Genomic DNA, 19,970 nt, shown 5'->3' with positions numbered 1-19,970 from the left:
CAGATTTTTCCGAGGAGCTCGTGAACGCAGCAGCAGGATCCTGTAACTGCGGGTCCAGAGAGATTAGCAGCAGACTGTTGCTTTTTTTTCGGGTGATTTTTGGGAGTAAATTTAAAGAGCAATACTTGACATTATTAATGTAGTTCACCGCTTATATTATACACACGAGTCCGAGGCTTCTCTAAAACTGTCGGCAGGAGGAAATGACATGTCAACGGCTAAACTTAATGCTGGAATTCTTGAACTCGACTGTGCTGCCTTTGCACTGAAGGAGACGGAGTGAACAGCAGCAGCAGCAGCAGCAGCAGCAGCCAACTGAAGTTTATTACTGTTTCCTCGATAACAAAGGGGGGCTGCTTTTCTTTACCTGCGATTATTCGACGCCATCGTACAGGGTAAAGATCTCGACTTGGTTTAAAATGCAAGACGTACTCGTCCACGGTGTTTGCATTGTGAAAGGTAGGCACGGTTGAAGTTGGAACCAGCAGCGAAGCTAACTTAACATTTGCTAGCTAGCGTTAGCTGCTAGCTGACTTGCCTGGATGCTAAGCCCCCCTAACTCACCCATTTCAACTGTCATGTCAGACCTGGCTCCGGCTATTTGCTGGTCGTGCTAATGTTATATACACGCTAATGTTATTGTAGCGGTTTGTTACATACTCTGTTATGAGCTCTAAACAACTTTTATTTGAGTGTAAGTTGAGTTTGGGCTGACAGATGTCAGGACATGTGCCAGAATATCAACGTCCTCATCTGTTTTGATGCTTTAGGCGCACTTGAATGAAATTTCTATCAAGTGTGTGTTACTATTTTGCAGTTTTTAATTAACTTTATGTAAAGGCTGTCTTGTAAAACTTTACACTTGTCTCTTTCAGGACATGGATCACGGAGAAGGACCCTCTGAGTAACGGTGATTAAGTCATATTCAGGATCTTTGCTTCATCAAACCACCACCACCACCACCAGATTTGATCAAGCCAACTAAATGTAAAGAATCGTCTGGTTCAAGCTACCATGGATATCTTTCCCCGGCCAAGTGGTGAAATCCAGAGGAGGAACCCTCAGCATGACTTCGAGCTCATTCAGAGGGTGGGAAGTGGCACATATGGAGACGTGTACAAGGTACAGTGAAGCTTGGGGTTCCCACAGCCTGTCACCAGAGCTGGACATGTCTTGGCTTCCCATCACATGAGTAATCGTCCTAATTTAAAGCAGAGTGTTGTATGATTTGGAAGTCATGATAACATGTGGCGAGCACATTTGACAGTAGCTGTTGAGGGAGGGCCAAGTTTTGCATCCACTGCTGGAGTCTTCTGCAGAAATACTCTTATTGACAGAGATTTAAAGGTGCTATGTGTAAAAAATCTAGTTTTAATATTTAAATTACAGAGTTACAAGTTAGCCCTGGCCCATCCGTCCTCATAATAGGACACCAAGCACCCAGTCCAGACCAAAAGCTGCACAGCTACCTGAGCTAACAAGCTAACGGCAGCTGCAGTTAGCAGCAGTTAGTGGTTACTGATATGCTGCCCTTTATTTGTTTGGATATGAGTTCGAAAGATGTCCAATTCTTACACATTGCACCTTTTTAAATGGTGGGAATCAAAATTCAACTTATCTTACAATAATGTCACATGGAACAACTTGGGTTATATATCAGCTGGTAGATGTAACGTAAGTTTACTTTGCTGCAGTTGTTAGTTGATGAATCAGTTAGCAGATTGAAATCTGCAACAGTTTTGGCAATTGATTCAATCTACTGCCAAATATTTGCTGTGCATGTAAGTAAATGACCTAACTCATTCCTTCACCCCTGAGTAGAGGAGAAGTACACCACTAACTACAAAATACCTCATCGCACATTATGTCACATATTCAGAGTTGTAATTAAGTTAAAGTGCAGAATAAGTTCCCTATAAGCAGGCAAAGTATTCTCTCAAAGTTATTTTATACTATCGTGCTATTATTGCTGGTGTATTAGCATGTTAGCAGGATTATAATGTTGCTAGTCAAGGTGGAGCTGATTGTAGCTATTTTATGTTTGTTTTGGTGGTTTAATTTACTGTATAACAATTATTTTATATTATCTTATCTTATATATTTTATATGGTCACTGAACCTTTAAAAATCTTCATCTGCAAAGTAAGTATATCTGTCAGATTAAAGGAAGCGGGGTAAAAAAGTGCAGTACTTCCTCTTAAATGCAGTTGAGTTAAAGTACAAGGTCACAGAAAATTTAAATACTCAACTAAAAGTGCAAGTATCCAGGACTTGTGCTTAATTACAGTACATAAGTATGTGTACCGTGTTTTTGGTGAGACAGAACAAGCCATAAGAAGATGCCACTTCGTGCTCTGGGAAACTATGATGTGCTTTTTCTCAATTTTATATACTGAAATAATAAGTCAACTAATCAACAATATCATCTGCAGATTAATCAGTAATGGAAAACAATAGTTGCAGCCCTCGATTTAGGTTGTGTAAATATTGTGATATTACTAGCTGTTGTCTGTTCCTGGTTGTGCATGCTGCGTTACGGTTAACTGGAACAATTTTCTGAACTTGTTTGACTGTTCAGGTTGTGTGAACACTGAGTGCTTGTACCTGCTTGTCCTTTTTATCCACATTAATGTTTTCTTTTTGTGGCGGAGACAATATTACCCATCCCAAATCCAAAGTGCCAATATTAACTCATCTATCAAAGTAGCAGTAATGATTCCCCAAAGTGATTTATTTATTGACCTTTATTGAACTTAAGTTGTACAAATTACCCTCAATATGGATGACACAATGATGCATGTATAGGCTACATGTTGCCAGACTATCAGCTACAGCATTTTTATCTATTAAAAAAACAAGGAAGCATTCAAGTACTATATTTGCTAACTCTCGAAGCCCCTCGAAGTTTCGCAGCAACATTTAGACAGTCAAATAAACACATTGCCCAACACAGGACTGTTTCAGAGGTTATTTGAACTTTACTATGATTTCACAAAATATTTTGTCCTGGCAGACATGAAACTTGATATGAACTTGAAATATATATATATTTAATAGCACTAATATCGTAGATTTCAATATCGTAGGTAAGCAAATATACACAGTTCAATAACTGTCAATTTTCATTTGACGGTTTCCCTCGAAACCAGTTCATTGCTGCAACACTACTCACAGACAGCAACATTTACACATCAACACTACTGTCCCAGGGGTAAAACATTTCTGTTCTTCTTTTTTCTCATAGTTGCTCGAAATTTGCAAATTACATCATAAAATCCATAGAAACATATTTCTCTACGGCTGTGTGAGTATCAATTCTTCATTGGCATGCGCTAGAGAGACAGCTGGCACTGTGCTACTGAATCTCACTTCTCATTTTTTCAATGAGATAAGCGATAAATGAAAGTCTTTACAGAAACTGTTCAGCTAAACACGATCATTTAAACAGATCATTCCTGCTGTCTGTTGGCAGGTGTGTTTTGCTGTAGAACTTTCTTGTTTATTCATCTGCCACAGATAAACAGACGATCCATGTGATCCAGGGTGTGATAGTTCAGGCGGCCTGTCATGGTCCCTCTCCATACAAAGCCTCAGTGGCCAGCCCCCACCCCCAGACAGGCCACCGGTGGAATGCTGCGCCTGGTATTCTCTCACAGCTCGCAGGCTGCGGGGCTGCAGCGGCCTGAAATATGATCAGGCCCCTGTCTAAACACGCGTTTCACTGTGGGTGTGTTCAGGGCCGCGCTGACGGCGGAAACACCTCAAATTGGGAAAAGTCCTCCTGTTGGCCCACTCAGTTTACTCTGTGCTCAGTTGAATTTTAACGGGCACAGCATTCCTCGCCTTGGATGATTCATTACATCTGATTATAATAATTTGAGAATCACATATTCTTTGTCCCTGGTGATAATGATTAATTTGTCTTCATTATCGTGTCATAGCCTTGGTTCTCAGTGCAGTGTGTTGTTATAATATCCCTTTATATGCTAGGATTCTGTTTAGTGGTTTACTTGACGTTAGACATTGGATGGTGAAAACTTAATGTTTGATTATCCAGGTCAAAATAATTGCGATTTACTACATTGTCCTGATTAGATTTAGTTAAGAAACAAATATTTCTATTGCATAGTTGATAGGACACAGATATTTAGTAATTCAGCATCCTTTTTAATGTAAAACAAACAATCCCAAACAAACGTTTTCTTACGTCTACAAGATTTGTAGACCAGGACATCTCTGCAGCACTACAGTACTTCATGATAATGCTGTTTGTCAATGCTTACTCAAAAAACTGCAGCTTTTTGCAATTTGGATATTGTAATTTCGATTATATATTTCAGTTAATTGTGCAGCTCTAGAAGGAAGGAGCCAAAGGATCCTACACACATGTCGATAAGCCCCTTCATAGTTTGCAACAACTTCCTTGTTGTTAACTGTTAGGTATAAGGAAATCACTTTTGGTTTTGTAAAGACCCTGTTTGCCTTCGGTCTACATAGACACCTGTTTTTCCGTCAGTCTCACGTGGCCATTGATCTTGTGTCAAACTTCGTCTCTTTAGAGGTCTGTTATGCCAGACTGCTTCTTCTTACAGTCGAAGGTTGTTTCAGGTTGTTAAAGTTGATGCATCAAAGATTTGAACAGTCAGTTCAGAACTTCCCCTTTTTGGGTATAGTTCTCAGGTTAGTAACTTCAGGAAATGTGAAGATAGACACAGGACACAAGAAAGTACTCTGTCATCACCGAAATAAACTCTGTCCACAGTTGAAGGCTAACTAAATATGCCTTTGCACAGTACATACGCATACATACAACAATGTGTTTGTAAACTGGTTTTCTGTTATGTGTGTGTGGTAGAGCAAGTTCAAGCTTTGTGTGGTGAACAGTTTGTGTGTGTGAATCAGCAGCACATTGCCTGTGTTGAAAGGTGGCCTTGCTGGAGGGTTTTATGGTTTACGGCTGACTTAGCTGCTCGTACCATTGCTTCACTCCCACGGATTAGGGAGCATCCCGTCTTGACCTGGTTTCAGAAGTCAATGCTGCCTGCTTTAAGATACAAATTTCACAGATGATGAACGGACATGTGTTTACATCTCACGCCATTGAGATGCAGCTGTTGGCATAATAAAATATCACACTATGTGGATGGTGCGGCACAAATATGAAGAAAAAATCTAAAAGAATTTCAAGAATGAATAAATTACGTAACTTGAAGATTGACTAAATCATAAGTCATCTACAGCAAGAGTATTTAAAGGTTTACTGTCATAGTTGTAGACTGACTGTCTAGCTTCTCGCTGCTGACTAACAATGTCCACAGGTTGACCTAATGACCTTCGGTGAAGATGCTTGTCTAAGCAGATTTAAAGTTTGATTTTAGCAGAGGTGACTGATTGGTTTGCCACAATTTGAGAATGTGATGATGTTGGATTGGTCTAATGGAGGTGCTGCCGTTTGTATCCCACGGTTAAATGTTTTCACTCCAGTTCTCACAGAGGCGAAAGGATCATCCAATGACACTTATTGGTTTAACGCTTATGTAGGTGAAACTGCCACTGACGTAGATTATTTTCCTGTAGATTGACTAATCAAATTACTTGTTGTGGAAGGCAAAGCAGTGATAGTAACATAGTGTGATATTTGTAGCATCACTGACTATCGTGCTGTTTTCTCTTTCAGGCCCGAAACATACAAACTGGGGAGCTCGCTGCTGTGAAGATCATAAAGTTGGAACCAGGTAAGGGTGATCTTGTCATTATCTCAGTTTTTCTCATCACAGTGCTGTTTTTTGGGCTGAAAAGTATGGAGAAGTCTGGAAAACAAGTCTGGAATTTTCCAGGGTTTTGAATGGAATGCACAAAAAGTACTAAAAAGGAAAAATATTGTTGTACAGCGCCAATACTCATGATTGCACATATTTATGTGCTCATAGACACACTGTCGTAGATATATTTTCACATTTCCTCTTCCACAAGTGAGATCTTTTATGTGAGGAAGAAGAGGAGGACATTAGTGACTGTGCCCAGCTCTGGGGTCTGTGCTGTTGGTGACCTAGTGACAGAGTTAGTGCGATCCAGATTAGTGGGATTACGACGGGGGCTTTATGCCATCAGCAGCCAGACTGAGCTCAGCTGATTACCAGTCAGCGAAGGAAGAGATTCACTGCTGTTTGTTTTCTCTTTTCATTCATCGTGTTACTGTTAGGCTGGCAGTGAGAGGATGTGGCACTTGTGGGATGGTTGTGTCTGAGATTTATAGGTGTTGATTACTTCAGGTCAGGTGGCATTTTGTTCTGTGTGCGAGCTGGAAGTTCAAAGCGATCATTCCGAACATTTTTTTTTAACTTCCTGATGAGACTGTGAAGGTCCTGAGCTCTTATTTAAAGCATAGACACATTCTGCCAGAATATAGGAGATCGGGCAGATTAGTGTGTGTGTGTCTGTGTCTGTGTGTGAAGCAGAGGATCAGAGAGCTTAGCTGTCAGTTGGAAGAAAAGGCAGAAGAAGGGAAAGGGACGTATTTTACTTGCTACTTGCTGTTATGACTTTTGAGAATAGAAATGGTTCATCCACACCTCAGGGCTGCCAATTACAATTAATTTTATTAGAGATAGATGGATTATCAGAGCTGTTATTCAAGAGTTTTTTGGATTATCAGTATCTGCGCTTTTTTTTTGTCCAATTGCCGATAAAATGAACTAATTTAAAAGTGCGCTGCTTTGGCTCTGATGCAGCATCCTCTCTCTCTCTCGCTGTGTTTGCCACTCTGTGGTCTCACTCAATGTCCTGCTCACAACACTGTCTGATTGGTTACGCGTCACAAGTAATAGCCTAACACTCAATAACCTGAATCTGCAAAGTAACTAGTAACTACAGTTAATAAATAAATGCAGTGGAGTGGAGGTTTAAAGTAGCAGAAAATGGAAATACTCAAGTAAAGTACCTCAAAATTGTACTTAAGAACAGTATTTGAGTAAATTGTAAGTAGTTACATCCATCACTTTATATTCTAAACTTTGATGTTAACACTAGTTGTGTTTCCATCCACCTTTTGTCATTCGCATTTTCAAAAATTGCGAATAAATACTTGGATGGAAACGCCAGAAATTTGAAAAAAGGCAGTACATTCGCAAAAAAGTTTTTACGCTTGGAGGGGGGGGGATTTGTCAGCGTATCGATAAAAGGAAATGCGACTTTTTGTTGTGGAAACAGGTTTTGTGAATAAATCATGACTAACCCGGATGTGGTCGGTGGCTCGGGAGAAGTGGTCCCACAAATGGCCCGATTATAGCACACAGATCTTCAAATGTGGCCCTTGACACCCGAAAATGTTTGAGCCAGAGTTTGTGGGTGAAGTGCTGCTGGACGACGACTTCCCAAAAGTCCTTCACACGCATCCAAGCATTTTCACAAAATCTCCTCTTAAATTCGATACATTTGGATGGAAACCCAGTTATTTTTATTCTACCGCAAATGTTACAAATATCGTTTATCAGTCTTCTTGATTATTAACAATCTGTCTTGGTATCTGCCCTGAAACAAACATATCAATCAGTCTCAATCTCTCTCTAAAATGCCCCTCGACAACTTTTCAGAGTGTTTTTTTTATGTTTTGATTTGTCCAAACAACAATGGTTTAAAAATGGTTTAGAGCAGAGTTAGTTAAGTTTAACAGAGAGGATTTTCTAGTCACAAATTGTCCTTGTATTCCCGTATATGTAATTCAGTTGCATAACCCTGGGCAGGTTTTTCCTCCCATAAGCATCTTTAAACTCCATTTACATTTGCTCTGTTCATATTTGCTTTATCTTTTTATAAGATGACGGGAGGATTAACCCAGCCCAGGTCGTCCTGTTTAAGCAGGACTCTATTTTCTTTACCCCCGCTTTTGCACGAGTCACTCCTCTCTGTGCTTCAGGTAAACAGCTTTGGGTGGACTATAGAGTCAAACAGGTTTGACCAGGAGGAGGAAGAGGAGGAGGAGGAGGAGGAGGAGGAGGAGTGCTGCTGGTATGAAGAAAGGGACACAGGCAGAGAAAGGAGATAGGAGTGGTGAAGCCCTCTGGCTGCAGTGTCTGCAGGGAACAAAGCAATTTAATGTGATAAGTTGGGCAGTAAACAACTACTGAAGACTGAATGAGTGTTGGTTGTCACTCACTGACCATTGATGGAAGACTTGCAGTGTACAAACTCTTAATTGCCAATTACTACATCTCACCATAATTATCTTTATGACAATTAATTTGTCTTTGTTTTGGAGTTACTGTCCGTGAGAAGTTGGCACCAGCCTCCTGGCAGTTTCCATTAGAGATTGTGCTTCATGCCGTTAGGGTGTGGATCAGTGTCTCTCATCTCTGCGTGCATTTTTTTTTCTATAAGCTGTCCTATCAGAACAGAAGCAGTAACTTTCCTCAGACGGCTTCATTTTTAGAAATAACCATAAACCTCTGTCCTTCAAAGATGCAATTTTAAAGGTAAACTGACATAAATCCATATTGGTCGAAATAGCACCAACGCTCTGAGTTGAAACTTGAAGCGATGTGTGAGCGTGTGGAAATTCAGAGAGCGGAGGGAAGCGTTCATTCTGGGAGGAAGTGGCTTCACTCTTTTGGCCTCAACTCACCAAGAAGAGAACACGATCTTGTTTTTTTTTTTTGTTTGTTTGTTTGACCAAGCCTCAGTCATGTTACTGAAATTACCCTTGCTCAAATTTTTGTGGCTTTTCGCACCATTTGCTCTCTGTCAACAGACATGTTTGAAAATGTTCGTGATCAACAGTATGAACATGACACCAAATTGAATAACCCTGTAATTACAGATGCAACCATGTGGAATTGTAACATAATTAATGAGCTCCCAAAAGTGTGACTTTTACTTTCTTTTAAAGAATTTTCTTATGTGCAAACAAACAAGTTCTCAAAAATGTATTTCTACATATGTCATCTTTAATGAAGCTGTAACCCTCTGTGAAACACTAACTACATCCTAAGTATGCAACATAAAAGAAATGAAGACAGATTAACAGATAGGAGGTCAGGGTTCAAGCTGAATAATATTTGCACTCACCATAATCTCTGTTGACATTGTTCTGCATGCTTGATTTATTCCTGTTGCAAACTTGTCAAGCATCTGCAACAAGAATCATAAAAAGAGATGGCCATGATTAGCTCGTAGGAATAAATCACTGAAACCAGTTCTCAAGGCACTGAGCAAATAAGAGGAATCCCATTTGCATGACTTAATAAGGAAGTTGAATCAAGCTATTATAAGTCCTATTTTGAAAGTAGTACCCACAGCTGCATTTAAAACCAGTTGGACAAATCAATATCTCAGCTGTGGCAAAGCTAAAACATATTTTTGTGACATGTCTCCTCCTTTTGATTTATGGACAAGGTTAGTCATATTCTCTATTTTTGTTATTGTCAACAAATCCCATGAAAACACCAAAATCAATCATGTGTCAGTCTGTCTCTGAATACATTCTGACCACCTCACTGTCTGTTACACCCAGCCGCATGGCCATTGGTTCTCACCGAAGAGGAACATCTTTAAATGTAACCGATAGTTTTGTTTACAAAAGGCTCAGTTTTTTCTTAAAAAATCAAGACACTGTAGTTTTTTGTAACCGTCACTCAAACTGTGGTAAACGATGCATTTGTTGGTGACTAGTTTCAGCTGTGAATTAATTCACCTTTGCTAATCCAGTGTCTAGTGAGTATTTACAGCAGCGGGACAGCGTGTGTAGGTTGACTCAAGATAAACTACAGTTCCCATGTTCATTGTAATGAAGCAAGTTTTTCAGTTGAAAGAAGAAGTTCAAACAGGCTTTGGCTAAACAGAAAACACTTGTTAGTCTGATGAAGTCATTACTTGTTGTAGTCCTTTTTTAAAGTGATTTGTGGACAGTAAAACTTTTTGCTTTGACCAGCAGCTTCACAGGTTGCTCAGCTGATCAGTCCACAAAAAGCGGTCGGTGAGTCAAAGGGATACCTGGGATACCCTACCTCTTAGAGTTATCTGATTAACCTGTGTTAAATGAAAAGAAAAGTGATGTTTGTGATATATTAAACACTTAATGGTCTCCATAAATGCAAGTACATAGAAGTTTTTGTGTTGTGTTGTTTAGACAATATTTCATGTCTTCGAATGTCACTAAATACTCAGATCAGTAGCTGAGGATACTTTAGAAAAGCTACTGTGGTTTGTTGTTTATCGGGACAGTTATGCACGTGTTGACATTCCAACCAGACTTTAATTCAGACGCTCACGTGAGAGAGCCTAACCCCTCCCAGACAGCCTGAAAAACAGGCCTGCTGTTCAACAGTCGCCTCATTGGGTACAAACTGTTTGTGCACTCAAAAAAAACCCTCTGTGGTCCAGGATGTTTCTCCATTTATCATGTTTTCTTCCACAGTTCAAGTGCCCCTGTACTGTACCACTTAAATTAGGCTGGACCACAAACCACCTGGTACAGTGTCTGGACCTATGTATAAAATCCAGGTCAGGGAGGCTACAGTTGCTGTAGTAGCCAAAATTTGCGAGACTGTTTTGTGAGACAGCTGTTTTTGTTTGTTTTTTTTATGACAGAATATAACCATCAAAACAATTTCGTTTACATGCAACATAGATGTGCAGAGGAACAATATAAATGATTTGACAGAGATTGTATCATTAAAGGAGTTTAGTCTGGACTGATGTATTTAATGACGGTCTTGTTGATAGAGCGCTGAAGCTGGCAGAGTCTGGTAGATCTTAACCTCCTGGTAATGTATTCCAGGGCCGTGTCCCTGCACAATTGGGAGCAGCTGGGCTTACATATTTTTGTCTTCTTACTTCCTACTGGTCGGATGTGTTAGAGTGCTCTGCTGAACTGGAAAGCAGCCTGGATATCAGCCTCTACCACATAAAATTTAAAAGTACAAGGTGTTCCTTCTATTGTGATTGGCTGTCCTATAATCTGCTGTATTTGATATTGAACCGTATATTCAGAGGGGGATTATGGGAAGACTTTGTTCTGTGGTCTTGAGTTTGGCAAACTAAAAGGAAAGATTTGAGGGTTTTTTTCCTAAAAGTTCAAGTCGTACACAACCTTTGCCTCATCTGAAATGCTTTGAGTGGTTATTTTTGTCAACGTTTCAAATTCAAGGTTTGCTCTCGTGTCAGAAACATAAATTTTATTTTTGTGGGTTTTGCAGATGAATCATAACCCAAATTGTTATCCCCAAATGTTGTAGTGTTCATGCCTGCAATCATTTTGTGAGGTGTTTATATCCAAATGGAAAATATCTCATTTTGAAATGAAAAAGCCCCTGCACAGAAAATGAAAATATAATTTTTTGTCCATGTGTCTGTGTGATTTCTCCCTCGGTTTCCAGGGGATGACTTTTCCATCATACAGCAGGAAATCTTCATGGTGAAGGAATGCATGCACCACAATATTGTGGCCTACTTTGGGAGCTACCTCTGGTAAGAGCCAGCTTAAAATACTCCTGCTTTGTCATTTTACACTGTATTTTCTCCTCTTTCACAGCCAGTCTGAGCTCTTACATTCGTGGAATTCATATGTTACTGTCAAAAGCATTAAATGAGCCGCTGCCTGAAACTCACATGACGTCTTTAATTACTTAGTCACACCTGTGTGTGTGAAAGTATGACTCAAACTATTGAACCGGGCTGACTGGTGCTGACTTGGCCCTTCAGTGCCAGGATGCAGCGCTCATGTTTTAATGCAGCCTATGTTTTGTGGCTGCTATCTGAGAGGAAGTAGTGCCGGTCCGCCCACCACTGCCTCCGACTTCCAGCAGGTTTAACTGGAATATGAGCCTGTGATCTGTTTTTATATGGCTGTTAGTCCAGAGAGATGAACGTCTAATCCCAGCAGGAATGTCTTGGTACAGTCTCGCCACACCGCGCGCAAATGGTTACTGTAAAATGTTAATGAGCAACACACCATGCATTAATTATTGTAAAACTAGATTAATTGTATTAAAAGAACCACATTTTTATTTGGGGAAGTTCCTGACTTGAAATCATTTCCATGTCCAGATGAAAGGTGTGAAAAGTGGCACAGATGTGATCGGGTATCTGGGGCAGCGCGCGGTATCAACTGTGCTGGCCAAATGTCACAGTTTGATCACAGTCACAAGGTTTTATTTTTAGCTTTTTGTCAGAAGGATGACATCATTCTTTTAGTCAACCCTCTTGTGTCATCCAGTTCACTCAACTACAGACGCCATAAACTCAATATTAATTGTTTCGCAATCGTCAAAATACTAGCGCGCCCAAAAAGCTGGACTATCTGACTTGAGTTTATAGCTGTCGGCTTTGTGGTATTATGTTATTAAAGAGCAGAAAAGAAAAGGGGCTGATATGTGGGTATAAGGATGAATGTTTTTAGGACCCTCATACACCAGGCCGATGGTCAGTTGTCAGCCAATGTTGGTGATGTCTGTGGCCCCGGGTCCTAGTTTGTGCAGTGTGTCCCACAGTGTAGGCACTGCTCAGCTGTTGTTGGCAGCTTTTCAGCACGTCGGTTAGATAAATAGCTCTGATTAGTTGTCTAGCTAAGTGAATCAGTACATGTGAAGAGAAATGGAAGAAAGGGAAAGCCCCTTGAGCCTGTCTCATGAGCCATGATATAACCCATTTAACGCGGTTTCTCCTTATTTTTACCCACTGCCTCTTCACCAGTGCCATTTGTTTATATCAGACATATTCTCAATATATACACCGATCAGCCACAACATTAAAACCACTGACAGGTGACGTGAATAACATTGATCATCTGCAACAGTGCGATGTTCTGCTGGGAAACCTTGGGTGCTGGCATTCATGTGAATGCCACTTGACACGCACCACCCATCCAAACACTGTTGTGGACCAAGTACACCCCCTCATTACAACAACACTACCCGATGGCAGTGGCCCCCCAGCAGGACAATGTGCCCTGGCACACCCCAAACACTGCTCAGGAACAGCTCGAGGAACACAATAAAGGGCTCAAGGTGTTGACTGGGCCTCCAAATTCCCCAGATCCCAGTCTGATCTAGCATCTGCCCCACCCCCCAACATACAGGACCCAGAGAATCCACTATAAAACACCCTGGTGCCAGACACCACAGGACACCCTCAGAGGTCTTAAGTCCATGTCTTGGTAGGTCAGAGCTGTTTTGGCTGCACAAGGGGAACCTTCACAATATTAGGCAGGTGGTCATAATGTTATGCCTGATCGGTGTATATAAGGCAGATGGTCTTTGCGATGTGTTCCAGTGCATCTTTCTGGCAGAGAGAGAGGCGACATGAGGTGATGGGACAGTCAGACTTTGTTGCTCCTCTTGGATGTTGGTTTGGTGTGTCTACCCATATTCTTGGTTGTCAATTTCGTGACAGTGCATCTCAGATGGTGCTGTGGAGTAATGCAAAAGCAATAGCAATGCCTTACTTTAAGAAACATGCAGGTTATGTGTCATACATTACATTTTTTAAGTAACGACCCCCATAATGATTGTTAGTGTGTGTTGCTAACCGTCAGAGCAGCCGATCCTAACTAATTTTCTCTGATTTCATCAGTCGAGAGAAGCTTTGGATATGTATGGAGTACTGCGGTGGAGGATCTCTGCAAGACATTTATCATGGTGAGTCATAAAAAGGGTTTTAAGAACTGTTCATACATCGTAAAATCCATCTCTGCCTCAATCCTTACCCTGCAAACATGGACTGCATTGTGTTGTTATAGTGACGGGACCTCTCTCAGAGCTTCAGATAGCGTACGTCTGCAGAGAGACCATACAGGTGATTACACTTTTAAATCTTGTATTGAATTAAGTTTCAGTTTGAACTCAACTCAGAAAACATCTTGATTTCCTTTCCAGGGTTTGGGATATCTCCACAGCAAGGGCAAGATGCACCGTGACATCAAGGTATCTTATCTTTTATCTTTTGTTTTAGTTCTTTTCGCCTTGATTTTATTCACATCAGGCCCATTGACATGTATCAATCCTAGATACTTTGCTTCATGCCAGCACAGACAGATTAGCACTCAAATCTATAAGATATAAAGCTCAAAACATTAAAGACGAAGACTAAAAGAAGCAGCTGTAGCTCAGCCTGCAGTCCAGAGGTCTGACACCTCTCTGATGGAGCAGCTCTGCAGAGGTGTGAACTCAAGTCACAGGAAAGCGTAACCTCATTATGTTCTCATTTTAAAGCGGCGGCCAATAGTGTCATTTAGTGAGGTTTTGAGGTTGAAGTGAAGCTGATGGTGCCCGGTGTACACACAAAGTCTGAAGCCTCACTCTCATGTGTTATCACAGAAGGTCAGGGCTGGACCTATTATCTTTACTCAGCTCTACGCAGCAAGCACTTCCTGTTTCCTCTACTCTCACCGCAGGATGCTACCAGAGACAGTGTCACTCACAGCCAACAGAAACACAGAATTGAGCTGTCAAAAAGTAGTGCAACTTTACTGCCAGTCAGATCAGTAACAGAGCGGCAGTTCAAGACCAGATGTTACTGAGAAACGTGAACATGTGATCAGGACTTTGTTATAAACCAGTTTGACAACACAGCTCACCTCAGTGCTTCAAGCATCAGTCACATGAAACTAAAATATGATTGTCTTTTGAATGTGTGCTCTTTAGGGGAAAAAAAGTGTTAATGAAATTTTTTTTAACAGGGTGCCAACATCCTTCTAACAGACAACGGAGATGTGAAGTTAGGTAAGTTGCTCTTTAGCGTCTTAATTCTCAAGGACTTGAACACCTCTGTAGTGTTCAGTCGTATGTGGATTACATAACCTGAAAGGCCCTGTCAATCCTCGTTACAGCTGACTTTGGAGTCGCAGCCAAAATAACAGCCACGATTGCCAAAAGAAAGTCCTTCATTGGAACACCTTACTGGTGAGTGTGTCGCCCTCATCAAATAAGCCATTCTGCCTTTGACAGACCATGTTGAATAGGCTCCAGTTTTAGTCAGAGATGCATTGATTCAATACTGTCAATCAGATACTGAGACATTTTCCAGTCAACCGTCTGTTTGACTACATTTTATCTAATAGAATCTGGTTTGTGGTGAAAAGGTGGTTAGAGACGTGCGTCACCTTAAAGATACAAGTTCAAATCCCCACAGCCGCCGAAGTGTTTGTGAGTGAGACACTGAGTCCTTGGCACCTCTGCTGATCCTGACTATTAAAATCACCTCCACTTCCAGGATGACTAATTATCTTAGAAGAGCCAGTTTATTTCAGGAAGTGCAAGGCCTCTTTCAGACATGTTTTCTGACCTAAAATCATTTGCATTTTTAATCTCATTAGTTTCAGTGGTTTTCTCAACCTTTCATCATGTTTTTTTTGATATGTCATCCTCAATTCTTGTCCTGAATTTGTGCAGGATGGCTCCAGAAGTAGCGGCAGTGGAAAAGAATGGTGGTTACAACCAGCTGTGTGATATCTGGGCTGTTGGCATCACGTCCATAGAGCTGGCCGAGCTACAGCCTCCGATGTTTGACCTACATCCAATGAGGTATGTTCCACTTTCCATAAAAACGACCAGTCAGAGCTTCCTCAGATGATACTTGGGCTACTTTAAGCTCTTGTCTGCGCTCTCATGTTTGATCACGTCTTTGGTTGTTTGAATGGTCATCCTGAAAAAAAAATGTTTAGGGTTATATTAGAAGAAGTTGCAGGCCATTTCAATTTAGTTAAGTCTGTCTAAACCAGTCTTGATCAATGTTTCTTGTTCTTCCGTAGAGCTTTGTTTTTGATGTCGAAGAGCAGCTTCCAGCCTCCGAAGCTAAAAGACAAAAACAAATGGTGAGTTACTCAGATTATTCAGTGTGCCATTCTGGGATTACGTAAATAAAGGCGATCGTATTAAAACAGTGATTTTGTTCTCCAGGTCCACCGCCTTCCATAACTTTGTCAAAGTATCTCTGACAAAGAACCCAAAGAAGAGACCCACTGCAGAAAAACTTCTATCGGTAATAAATCTTAATGCTCACAGACAAAGATTGAAACTGATTGAAGAAGCAGACAGTTCTGCTGCTTCTCAAAAGATAGTTTCTTTCATCATTAACACAGTGCATGTCTCTGAGGAAAGGTGTCGCCTCCTAATGGTCCAGGAATCTGATGATTAATGCAGACAGTTTAATTACTCTAACAGTGAAACTAGGGAGTTTGATATCATTCCTGTAGGAATGTTAATCTTCCTGGCTGCATGGACCTTGTTTGTGAGATTAGAGATGTATGAACTATTGTTCTCAAACTATGCATCAGTTTCTGTCTTGTTTCATTGCAGCATGTGTACGTGGCCCAGACGGGTTTGACAAGGAGGCTCGCCGTTGACCTCCTTGATAAGATGAACAACCCAGACAACCACCAGCATTACAGTGAGGTGGACGATGATGACCTTGAGGTAATGACTTAAAAAAACAGACTGTATTGTTTTGTTGAAAACAGACTGTGGGAAAATTGGCTTTTGCTTTAATAAACTAGGAAGGAAGTTGAAAGGCCTTAAAGAACCGATCAGAGATAAGAAGATGAGAACCGACAACTTTTTTTAAAGTATAAACCTGGAAATATAATAAATGTGCTCCATTTTGACTGTCTGGCTGCAGGACAATGTTCAAGATAATAAATCTTTCATCTTTCTTAACAAATATCTTTCATGCAAACACTGACAGACTATCAACAGTGAATGTCAATATTAGCACGTTTTTCTCAGCAACGTGACAGTAAAAGATAAAAGGTGAGCTTCGCTGAAGTTTATTTCCATGTTTCCCCTAAAACTTCCCTTCCCCCTCTTCTTGATTCTCTCCATCGACATTATTATTCCAACTGGAATCAACGTCACATCTATGTGGCAGCCAAAGAGGTGGTACCAGTGCCTTTTAAAAGACCATTGTGCTATTTCTCCCCCCTGACAGCAGTAGCACTGTGTTGGCCGCGATGAATGAAAAAACCCTGAAGGCTATTGACTGCAAGCAATGGAGCTTGTTGCAAACAAACAGCCTCTGGGATGCATAATAATGTGATGATGTAAAAAGTAGCTCTCAGTTCTGCTTGGGAAGTTGTTTCTCCAGATTATTTCATAAGAGTAAAATCATGATTGTGCCAAATGACTTGAAGCAATGCAGCATCGTCGTTTCATAATTTAATAACACTTCACCCACTTGTCTTGCCAAGTGCTGCTCCCACTGTTAAAGCCTATTTGCTTATCTTTAAATCTCTGTCTTCTTCACTCTTTGTTCCAGCCCCTCTCTGCAGTCAGACACACCATCCGCTCCACCAACAAACATGCCCGAGCCGAGAGGACGCGCTCAGAGATTGACTGTAAGTGAACAAAAAGCCCAAACCCATCACCAAGACCCAACCCCCCCTGCCTTGTGTCTGTCCTGTCATTGGTCAGCGTGTCAGTCACCCCGGCTGTTTAGCCTGATAGAGCTCTGGCGGCTTGTCTGAGGGTCATCCCACTAATCCTGAAGCAGTCCCTGGCACTTTTCCAGACCACAGCATGTGGTAGTGTGTGTAAAAATAGCCCGGGGATTCACGGAAGAGAAAGTGGATGTAGTAGAAATCCACGATGCTTCTGTGTTGTGTGATAATTTTTAGTAGCAAGTTCACTGTCGCTCATTGTTTTACTCAATGAATAATGTGTAATAGCTTGTCTGAAGGGGTCATAGAGGTTTCTTGAAGAATTTGGTTTCCAGTCAACAGTTGTTGGAACTGAATTTGGCAGAGGATCCAGCTTAATAGATTGTCCCCCTTCAGGGAAGTTGTTGTGTGTCTGTGTTGCCGTCAGTCGTTCTAGATAGAGTTGAAAGCTGTGTCGTGTCTGAAGTGTGTGTTTCTCATGTCATCATCTTAGGTTGATGTTGTAACAGTCCAGTGTTGAGATATGTGTCTTTGTTGGAAGTGTGTTATATTTAAGTTAGGTAATCCATTATTGTTGCCCGAAATTCATTCCTTGAATTTCAAAGGGACACCCCAAAATTTTCGATCTGGGAGTAAACTCTCCCTTTAACCCATCCTTTGTAATAAGACCGGTGCAAAGCAGTGCATGCCTTAGTCGAGGGCACTGACATGCACGTAACATACATGTTTTTGATGTCTTTATTTGTAGCTTCATTGTGTTATGTGCTTGTCCGTTCTTTGATCGTTTGTGCAAGATTCACTTCCTGTTTAGTTGTAATCTCTATTTCTCACAATTACGTCTGACTTTCCCTCCTGCATGAAGCAAACAATGGGACAGTCCAAGGAGGGCCAGGCTCAAGTCCTAGCTTCACTGAGGGACACAGGGGGGCTGCAGGTCAGTGACAGTGTAGTGAGACAGTGTGTGTTTGTTCCCCAGCTCACTCCTAAGACTTCCTGAGAAACAGGATCATGATGTAGTACATAACAGAACATTGTGTTTGAGATTTAAGTGGCACTAATAAGGTGAGCTCCTCTGCATGGGGTGATTACTTACTGTTCCTTTAGCTCGAATATTTTGAAACATTGTGACATCCTGGTTCCTGTAAGACTGACTGAAATAAAATAACGTTGTAATGACTAATCAGATCTTAACAAGGAAGTAAAGTTTGACTCGCTTCTCACCTGACTCCTCAACTTCACTTGCTCAAAATGTTTCTCTGTATGTTGGTGACTCACCTCCTCGTTGTTATCAGTGTTTTAAATGCTGCAGCACCTCCACATTATCAGCATTCCTCGAGCAGAAAAACACACAAATCTGTGGTTTGAATTCTTGAATACAAAGTTTCTTTGTTAATGAGAAGCTGATTATGTGGGAGGATTTATTGGCAGGTCGGTTGATTTATTCGCCTTCATTATTACAGCAGGATCACACCGTGTTTACACTGGACACTAAACCAATCTCCTGTATGAGATCAACAGTTTGAAAGAATGTGACCTCAAACCTAAACTCAGACGAATCTGTTCTGTGATTTATTTGTAATTCTTGCTCTCGCACCAATATTTTCCCCAAACTGAGCAGATCTGGTTAGTGTCAAGTGTAATCTGTGTTTGTCTTTGGTGACCAACTCATCAGACTCCAGACCAAACATATACATAGCGGCATAATAAATCTGCAGAGGACCTCTGTGGTGTTTTGGCAGGTACATTGTAATGGAGTCGATCTGCTTTTGGTTTATTCTTACAAGTGATTTCTTTTTTTTCTTTTTTTGCTAAGAATGGACTGAGCGTGTTTACCAATGCTCTTGGCCGCTACTAATGCACAAGGGTGCTACTCCCAAGGCTTTGTGTGTCTTGAAGTGTTGGGCGCTGATGCCCTCTAGTGCCTAAGGTGTGTGCAAGATGATCGAAAAGCTAAATTAGATTTTTTCATTTACAGTCGACAAGCTCCAGTTTGAGCCACCGCTCCGGAAGGAAACTGAAGCTCATTCTGAAATGGTAATAGTTGTATTTAGTTTAATCAACATTCAACCACTAAGCACTTCATTTTATTGCACGTAGAAAAATGATATCTGCAAATTTATAAATGCAGGTTTTCTAAAAATCTATTTTTGTGTGTGTGTGTGGCTTTCCACAGGATGTGAGTAAAGATAATGACTTCCCTTCCCCGTGGAGTCCATTTGCAGAGGGAGGAATAACAACCAGGTAATCCATGGAAACTGCTGTCACGGGAACTGCTCCTATTTACCCCCCCTCACTCTCTCTCACTCTCTCTGTCTCTCTCTGTCTTGATCTCGATCTGGACCTGGTTTATGTATTAGATGGATGCATCTCTTGAGATTCATCCTCAGAAAGGAAACACACACAGTAAAAGTTTTGTTGCTGTAGTTATTTTATGTATTTTGAATCTGTTACATCCTCGATTCCCAAAAAAAAGTTGTGACGTTGTTTAAGACGTAAATAAAAACAGAATGCAACCATTTGCAAACAAACTGTATTTTCCAACAACAATTTTATGAAGTGTGCCCCGTCCATCATTTCATGTGTTTTATGCCTTATACAGCGTCCC

The 19,970-nt window shown here is 40.9% G+C and overlaps 1 protein-coding gene across 3 annotated transcripts in view; it reads left to right on the top strand.

The window, feature by feature from the left end:
* The first annotated feature begins 28 nt into the window (after window positions 1-28).
* Window positions 29-19,970, top strand: part of map4k5 (mitogen-activated protein kinase kinase kinase kinase 5) — a 31,239-nt gene continuing 11,297 nt past the window's right edge. The window contains exons 1-17 of one of the 3 annotated variants that reach the window (XM_084381548.1): window positions 29-395; window positions 876-1,122; window positions 5,678-5,735; window positions 11,373-11,463; window positions 13,567-13,631; window positions 13,733-13,788; window positions 13,869-13,916; window positions 14,672-14,714; window positions 14,822-14,894; window positions 15,384-15,515; window positions 15,743-15,805; window positions 15,891-15,972; window positions 16,290-16,406; window positions 17,245-17,323; window positions 18,228-18,299; window positions 19,341-19,399; window positions 19,539-19,606. In XM_084381548.1, the coding sequence (XP_084237674.1) occupies window positions 1,015-1,122; window positions 5,678-5,735; window positions 11,373-11,463; window positions 13,567-13,631; window positions 13,733-13,788; window positions 13,869-13,916; window positions 14,672-14,714; window positions 14,822-14,894; window positions 15,384-15,515; window positions 15,743-15,805; window positions 15,891-15,972; window positions 16,290-16,406; window positions 17,245-17,323; window positions 18,228-18,299; window positions 19,341-19,399; window positions 19,539-19,606 (1,214 nt within the window). In that variant the 5' untranslated portion in view covers window positions 29-395; window positions 876-1,014. Of the gene's footprint in view, window positions 460-875; window positions 1,123-5,677; window positions 5,736-11,372; window positions 11,464-13,566; window positions 13,632-13,732; window positions 13,789-13,868; window positions 13,917-14,671; window positions 14,715-14,821; window positions 14,895-15,383; window positions 15,516-15,742; window positions 15,806-15,890; window positions 15,973-16,289; window positions 16,407-17,244; window positions 17,324-18,227; window positions 18,300-19,340; window positions 19,400-19,538; window positions 19,607-19,970 lie in introns of all 3 variants that reach the window. The other 2 variants (XM_084381547.1, XM_084381549.1) reach the window with 2 other exon arrangements.

The sequence above is a fragment of the Pagrus pagrus genome, assembly GCF_965226575.1.
Source record: "Pagrus pagrus genome assembly, chromosome: 18".
Classification (NCBI taxonomy): Eukaryota; Metazoa; Chordata; class Actinopteri; order Spariformes; family Sparidae; genus Pagrus; species Pagrus pagrus.
This window is presented reverse-complemented; position numbering and strand designations above follow the sequence as displayed.